The sequence below is a fragment of the Tubulanus polymorphus genome, chromosome 11 (assembly GCF_964204645.1).
Source record: "Tubulanus polymorphus chromosome 11, tnTubPoly1.2, whole genome shotgun sequence".
NCBI lineage: Eukaryota > Metazoa > Nemertea > Palaeonemertea > Tubulaniformes > Tubulanidae > Tubulanus > Tubulanus polymorphus.
In genome coordinates, this window is record NC_134035.1 from 12460065 (window position 1) to 12468677 (window position 8613).

The window sequence follows — 8613 nt, forward strand, 5'->3', positions numbered from 1 at the left end:
TCCCCGGCAGGATTAGAATCCTTGAAAATCACAGTGTTCTATAGCAAGGTCATATTATCAAAGCTTCAAAAACTGTTATGTACTTGGGTAATAAAATCGCTACCGATGAGACTGACTCTGAATGGATATACCACGCAATATGTGAATTTGACAGAAAAGTAAATCTATAGCTCTCACAATCTAATCATGTTAAACCTTTATCAGACTTAATTTATTCAAATCACTCTGTACATTTTTCTATGGCTCCCCGTGATGGGACTTTACGATGAGAAATGTTTCTGACTTTTTACGGCATGGAGGAATGCCATTAGACGAATCATTAACTTACCCTATCGCACCCATGCGCGATAACTTCATTTGATTGTTTATGACTTGCCGAATGAATATCTTCATTCATTTGGAAAGTTACAAAATACCTGATACATGTTGGAAATAGTAAATTGATGATTGGAGTCTGAACAGAGCCATTGAGGCTGCGCAATCAATATAGACGCTTAAACCCAATGGAAAAAACGATTTAATGATGATTATCATAATTACGATGATAGATAAATTGGTGAAATTAAATAAATGATTATTGAAACGTGTGATTATTGCAGTCTTTATGTCATGGATGTTTGCATTTTGATGTTTAAACGAACACAGCATATTCGCTGGAAACTAATGAATAATTTAGAAACGGTTAACGATTTTCAATAATGGGGTTTTTTTGTTTTTTGCCAATATGTTATTGATCTTACGTCACGTGACTTCCGGTATTCGGCGAACGTTTTGCGGTTTTTGATGCTTCTTCGGATTAATTTTTTGGATTTCACATTCAATAGCTGTGACAGCGGAGCGGTCCCGTTGTTGGAAGCAAACATTAAACTGATATTCATATCTGAATTTGAATATGTGTCGTTTTGTCGTCTTCACGTATTTAGTGTTTGCCTGCGCTGTTCTGGGTAAGTGCATACATTTTATTATTCATAAAAAGTGGGTTTTCTCATAGATTTCGATTGAAATAGGTCGTGTATTTTCTGTCAGGAATTGATTAGGGCAGAAAATCCAAATATAAGCTATTTTTCGCAATTTCCAGAAGGCAATTAGCAGGTATTCTAATCAATTTAACATTCTTTTTCCTACTAAATAAAGTACACCTCTCTTAACAGCAACATAATAACGTGTTAACAATTACTGTACAACAGTGCAAGAAAAAACAATTACGCGCTAAAGAAATATTCTATAAATCACCCAGGCTTCATTCATAAATCGAACTAAAACTAGTTAATCATCTGGGCTTTTATTTCTAGAGATAATCCAAAGATAATCGAGAATATGTGGAAATGCGTCCTGAATATTAGAATAAAGTGTTAAATATATAGTTCATTCTAAAAATCTGGTTGAAATATAGTTTTGTGTATTTTTAGTTGTTGAATGCAAGGAGACGAGTCATTCCGGTCCAACTGTACCAAAAAAAGACGGCGCGCAATCGCTGGTGAAATGTCCATCTGGTAAACTGAGAGTAGCGTGTACATGTGAACCGTGGAGCTCTTGTGACGGGGCTGAATTTGCGAAGGATGGCTGCATCGGCTCCAATACTGGCAGAGTTGGAAGCACAAAGGTAAATGGAGAAAAGTGTGATAGGAGATTCATGTCTCACTATATAAGAGCGTTCGTTTCATGAACGAATATGTCGACTTAAAATCTCGCATCGGTCAGTGGGAATTAGGTCTATGATCGTGAAAATGTCATTCTATCTTCAGAGCGTTATAAAATGCACCGATGATGTTCAGGATATTTACTTCACTGTAGGAACGAAATCGGTTACGGTGGCGAATCCGTCAGTAACGTGTCCACTTAATTCAATAGCTGTCTCGTGCACAGCATATACACAGTGAGTATATATAGTATATTATCACATTGATTCTGAGATAGATCATTAATTTAGCCTTAATACAAAAATAATCCCATATATGATTGTACATGCAGGTTTGACAGGGAAGTGTTTTCCGCATTTTCATACATATTTAATGTTTATTTGAGAAATATGTAAAAACCGATGGTCTATAACTGTTTGAATGTGACGTGCAGCGTGTGGTCCGTAGAGTACATTGAACATTGTAACACTCAGTTCTTTTCGTCTGCCATTGAAAACGACGTTAACATTGATTAGTTAATTGGACATTAAAATAAGCGCTCGTTATTATTTTCATCCATGAGCTTCGACCTTCAGTAACGTGCACAGCGCGCATAGACATAGTGCATTTCAGATTGTTCTTTTTTCTATGTGTTGCGAAGTGTTTCGTCTTGCTGAAGAGCATTGCAGTCGCGTGAAAAATTTTTCAGGTCGAAATTTCGAATTTTAAACTCGAAATGTCGTCTCTATAACACATGATGTGCGCATGCTTAGATTCACACAATGAGAGCAGTTTATCGTTCTCTCTTCAAGCTAAGGTTTAGATAATGCCGAAATACGATATTGCCTTAGCAAGCACGATAACGTCTTTCTAATTTGAAATTGACGGGCGCACGTCAAGCGAGCTAATTCAGTCGAGATTAAAAGTCGAAATTTCGAGATGAAAAGTCGAAATTTCGGATTTAAAAGTCGAAATCTCGACTTAGAAAATCATTTTCATGTGGCCGCAATTCTCTTCCGTTCTGCTCATATCAAAAGTATATGTGCCATATCGCCAATAGATGAAGAGTCGAAATATTTGAGCGTGCGCGTTTGACTCCCAGGTGCAATGATTATGCCTTGCGTAGATAGAGGAACGTCCAATGAGATGGGCGAGTAGGGTAATATACAACGGAGAAAAGTAGATTTGTTGTCTCGGCGAATACTATATTGTTACCCGAAATGAATCCGGTCCCACAGTTACGAATATAGAGTTAACTCGGAGTTAGGATCAGTTCCTTTTCAATGAGTTAACTCAGAGTCAAATCTAAACTCACCGGGAAACTGGTTCTAGATGTTCAACATTCATCGAGAGCATTCTTGACACCGTGAATATGGACTGAAGGTTTTAAAATTCTGAATTAACAAAATCTGTCTTGTTGATAGTTGGGGCTATCCGGGAAAATCGGTTGCGATTTCAAATGATGGAAGAACGTGTAAAGTTAGTGGCTGCGATAGATGTAAGGTTCAAGCAAGATGTAAGATCAGTAAGTACAGAACATACAATATTACAGTTCCATTAGATTTAAACAATTTTGAGCGTTGAGAATCAATTAAGGACATTTGCACTGACACTTTTTCAAAGCTTTATTTCTATATGGTAGCTCGGTCCTGTATTTATTTCCCCGCACTCCTCAATCGACCAGAATGCTTGTTTTCCTTTTTTCAGAAAAACAGAAAACTAATAACATCGGTTGTAAATTTCGCAAAGCTGTCAGTTCATCGGTTCCCGATTCGGTCTATAAAACGATGCGGACCATATCGGAGCTGGTTTGTATCGGAGCGTGTGTTAACAATCTCGTTTACTGTAGATCTATAGAATATTTCTCAACCGCGAACAGTTCATTAAAAACGTGTAATTTACATAGAGAAACTGACTTTACCAAACAGAGACAAACTGGATGGATTTATAAAATCGTTGATCCCAGCACTATCGTCATCGTTCCATAAAGAGTACGTTGAAAAGTCGTTTTCAGAAATTTATTTCTATTCAACATCCAGTTAATTACAAAGAGCAATTTAAACTTTTAACATCAATAAACGGTCGTCATCTATAGACTTTTGAATATTGGAACGAATGTGTTGCTCGTAGAGATCGGTCCTGTGATGACATACGAATTATACGTTTTAGGGGTTCATCCGATGCTGCGTTATGGTGTTCAACCAACTTCAACTGGCCGTTCAATCAGTTCAGAAAAAAAGAATTCACAATTCAATTAAATCCGTTTTTCAAATCCCTTATCCTGCAGATTTTAAAGTTGGACCACAGCAGGGTTTGTAGCTACATTTCTGGAATTTCAACTGTTTAACGGCGAGTCTGAATTTACTATTTGATAAGCAATAAACGATAAAGTTCATACATGAATCTACGACGGTCATTCCGATACCGATTTTACGCCGAATCATCAGCGTTTCTGCAGGATGCAGATTTCCATAGCTGATCCAAACTATTCCAGGAAACCCGACATGCTGTAGTTTTTCTAGAAAAAGCACTGATTCGCAGGCAATGAAAACGGCCACTAATGCCAGTGACATTCGTAAAACACGCAGTTCTAATGTGTTAGTGGCGCGGCTTTTAGAACGAGTTCTGCCGGCGACACTACAAATTTTAACCATGATCAAAGCTACGATTAAGATTATATTGATAACACCCAGTGAGATCATTGGGGCCATAACGCTGGTTACTACACTTATCCAGCTATTTGCAAAATTTTTCCATATATAAATGACATTGGGGTAGCGTATGGAAACGCTTAGACCAAGAACTGGGGGGTTGTGAACACAGGGCATATGTGCAGGAACTTGATCGGGTAGAAATAGCGGAAAAAACCAACAAAAACTATACAAACTTATCACACCTATCAGGCAATTCACTACGGTTCGTGTCCAAAACATTCTGGATTTTAGCGGGAAAAGTATAATAACGAGTCTTTCCAAACTGACGAGAATGACGCACCAGTTTCGTATTTGCTGTAGCGCGAAATATGGGCTCATCGCCAGCATTATGAATTCCCAACCGAAAAACCAATCATCCAACCGCAAGATGACGTCACCTAAATGTATATAAATGTGCATTGCGCGTAGAGGGTACATCACGAATACGCTTGAAGAATAAGATATGTCGAAAATAGCGAGAACTTTGATTAAATAATACGCACTATTATTTAACTTATTCAACACTAGAAACGTTGTGATATTCAAAATGATACCGAGTATTGTGACTGGTCCGTAAAAGAAGATGTACATATAAATGCTGAACTGATATTCCCATCGTATTCTTACGGAATTCCGTGCATAATCGCAGAATCCAGCGAATGTTCGAACAGTCGGCAACAGAACAGTGGTAACGTTTGAAGAACTCATCATTCGAAGCTTTGCAGTAACGTGTAATAGTTATCCGGCGTTCCCTGTTCCCTCACCATGTTACGCCCCTTTCAATGTTCGCGTAATATAATAACGGGGTGTAGCTTTCTGCGCTCCCTCGAAAGCTATTTCTATATTACAAACGAAAAGTCAATGCTAAGATATTGACCTAAATTTCTATATGGTCGTTCGAATCCTTTTAATCAGTAACCAAAGTTACGCAGAGGCAAACGTTTACTAATGAGTCAAAAAATGGCAACGCGACCAGGCTTGACGATTATAGAGTGTATTGCCCACCACATGTTTATGCTGCACCGAATAGCCGTGTTATCCCGAGAACCCGGTTATAGGAGCCGGCCGTCTGCAGGCGGCACCTATCGGGGATTGTAATTGGTTTCACGCCGTAGATCCGCAGGCATTATCGGAGCAATCGATAACAAATCTAATTTCGTTAATTCCGCTGTATCCAGCTGCTTACCTGTATCTTTTTATCTGCTCTAACACAATAACCCTTTGGTCGCTCAGGCACCGCGTCAGTGCTCTCTTCGGGCTTCGGCTTGGTAAGTTGTCGAGACTCCAGCGAACTTAGACCGCAAACGCAGCTTCAGCCCATACAGGCGCTCAGGTGGCAGCGTAAAGGATATTTTACACACACAACAATTTGACCTTACAAGATGGCAAAGATAACAATAATATTGGTTTCGTACGTGACGTCAGTAAAGTCAGCGCAAAAAACTTAAACGCAACAGCATAAGATAACCAGGACCCAGTTCCGCAGTTGTAAGTTAGGATTTGTTTCGGAGTAAACGCATAGAAAATGAAGAACTTATTTTAACTCAGAGTTAACTCTAACCAAAAATACATATGTATGTTTTTTCTAACTCACAACGGTGGACGGAACTGGATCCACGGATTTACTAATGTCAGCCTCTGTCATATAAACTTCCATATCTTGTATCTGAGGCCAATATGGCGTATGTCACGTGATAAAAGCACATGGCTGCAATACGTCTTTTGGACAATAAAGCTCAAAACATTTGAATCGGAACTTTTTAGTATCTCACCGGAACTAACCTTTTTTTCTTTTCGATTCTACAAAAAAAATTCGGGAGGTGAAATTTGCCGGTACATGTTTGGACTATTCTAGGTCCATTAGTTCCCGATTCAGTTTATGAAATTCTCAATGGGACAATATTGGAGATTGAATGCGCGGAGCATGTGTTAACAATCTTGGTCATCATTAAAAACGTGTAAATTTCACAACTGTTAAACGGAGAAACTGATTTTACCAAACAGAAACGAACTGCATGCATTTATAAAACCGTCGATCCCAGCACTATCGTCACTGTAAAGAAGATATATCGAAAAATCTAGTAGTTGTTTGCAGAAATCTAATTTTATCATCAATTTTAGGCTAAACAAAAATGATACCTTGTTTCTCCGCAGCGGCCGGGTCATTTTTGTAAAATATGATAAAATTTATAAACAGTTCATTTCTATAGCGGCCGGGTCTGTTATGGTAAAATTGATCACGATTTAAAAAAAAAGTAATGTATAGGGTAGATAGGCGGCCGGCCGGGTCAACATTTAAGCTCAGCAGAGCGGAGAAACAAGGTATCAATTTTTTTTGGTCTTAGCATCAATAATAATCGTAGTATCGTAATATATGAAGAGGAAATTGCTGATTCTAGCCGGGCAAAAAGTGCAGTGATATAGGCCGTATCAATCTATATACTTTGTTTTATGACTATGTCCCATGCAGATTAATGATATGATACATTTTTAAATAAATGATGTAGTCAGTAGTTTTATGTGTATTGCACGTAAAGTGTAAACTGCAGTCGGGTTTCTATCGTTTCACGTCAACTCTCAGTTGTCAAGGGTCTATATGAATCAAAACACTTTATACGCGAGACACTTATATCATCCCTGCAAACGTTATCGCATCGTTACATCTACAAGAGTTTTTTATGTTCGCTCGTCCGGACACGTATGACGGATTAATTCACTAGGACGAGGAACTAAAATTCATTTCCGGAATCGGATATGTATCGGTTTTTGAACGCCAACCGAAGCGTTTTTCATTTAACTTTTTTGATTTTCATCCGCGCTATTTCAAATCTGAGTAAGTGCTTTGTCTTTTGTATTTTTAATTCGTTTTTTAGCTAAATGTGCTCGTTTTATACTCCAATAATGGGCTGCATTCTCATTCGTGAACTGTTGATTTGATAGTAAGACCAAGAAAGTAGAATGCTTGATATAGAATGAGAATTTTTTATTCACAATTTCGTATCAGAATTTCTAATCTACGCTAGACGCTGTTGTGATCACTAAATTCAAGATTCAGCATAATTTTCGCTTACGAGCTGATTGTAACAGGAAATATTCACGTAATGCTCCTTTCAGCTCCCTTCTAAATGATTCGATTCATTTGCAAAAAATTGATACAACGATTACAGTCAACAAGACAGTTGGAGCGTTATACCGGAGCGTTATTGGAGATTCCCCAATAACGTAAAGTTGTTTGATTTGTTCAACTCAAATTGCCAAACCCTTAAAAAACTGGCGTTGTATATACGCAAATGTTTAATACATTTCTAATGTTAAATGTTGCAATGTCTATTGTAAATTAATTTTGTGCTCTGTGGAGTAAATAAACTAATTGTAAATATAGCTATTCGTCGATAACAATGACACATGCGAAGAATTAAGGAAAAGCCAAAAGGGCTAAACTATAGTCAATGATTCTGCCTTAATTGCGACGGAATATACTGTCACGATTTCTCTACGAATTGTAGATCTAGTTGAATGCGCGGAAAATAGTTATTCGAGCGCATTTATACCTAGAAAGGACGACGCTCAGTCGTTTGTGAAATGTCCTATCGGTGAAGTGAAAGTGTCCTGTACGTGTAAGCCGTGGAGTTACTGTGACGGGTGTAGATTCCGCAAGGACGGCTGTGTAGGGTATAATTCTGGCAGATCTGGCAAGACAAAGGTAATTCAGTTGAGCTTTATTCGTCGTGGGCTATTATAAAAAAGAAAGAAGTACCGCTGAGTGCAACTTATACCGAAGAATGACGGTCAGGTCTGCAAGATTCCAGTTTGACTGGCACCGGCTAAGGTCTTCTGAATCAAAACTTATTATTTTTATTATATCTCTCGACATCGAATTACTCGAGGAAGTTTCATCGTAAGAATAGACTACTGCTATTCGGTGACAGCGCGATCAACCTGGTGTGAAACATATCAAGCTACATCCAGTTCCACTTTTCGTGGTTAAAATGAATCTACAGTTTTAGATGAAATTATTTCAGTGTTTTGACCCGATATCCAGAACCTGGACTGGTCTCTGGGCTATGATACAAGTTCCCGACTGTCCAGCATATACAGCTCATACAGTCCAGAACGTGCTGGAACCTACATGAAATTGTACCAACTGAAATATTTGAGATTGATCAATGCAGTTCCATCAAACTTTTTTGTTTTGGCTTCTTCAAGTGTATTTCACTTAACTTTAATGAGTACTTGATAATGTTTGAAGCATGCCCTTGACAAGCGAGTATTGAATTGCGTGGCTGAACAAACCGATATTG

General features: G+C 38.2%; 1 protein-coding gene across 1 annotated transcript; it reads left to right on the forward strand.

The window, feature by feature from the left end:
* The first annotated feature begins 809 nt into the window (after positions 1 to 809).
* LOC141913364 (uncharacterized) lies at positions 810 to 3607 on the forward strand. The gene is made up of 5 exons (XM_074804869.1): positions 810 to 944; positions 1410 to 1603; positions 1746 to 1876; positions 3044 to 3144; positions 3327 to 3607. The coding sequence occupies exons 1-5, from the start codon at positions 893 to 895 to the stop codon at positions 3605 to 3607; spliced, it is 759 nt and encodes a 252-aa protein (XP_074660970.1). The 5' UTR covers positions 810 to 892.
* Positions 3608 to 8613: the final 5006 nt, after the last annotated feature.

Excerpts from the sequence above, each read along its gene's own strand:
- LOC141913364 (XM_074804869.1), top strand. The coding sequence starts at position 893 with ATGTGTCGTTTTGTCGTCTTCACGTATTTAGTGTTTGCCTGCGCTGTT. Across the intron at positions 1,604-1,745 it reads GCAGAGTTGGAAGCACAAAG|AGCGTTATAAAATGCACCGA; the intron begins GTAAATGGAGAA and ends TTCTATCTTCAG. Across the intron at positions 3,145-3,326 it reads TCAAGCAAGATGTAAGATCA|AAAAACAGAAAACTAATAAC; the intron begins GTAAGTACAGAA and ends TCCTTTTTTCAG.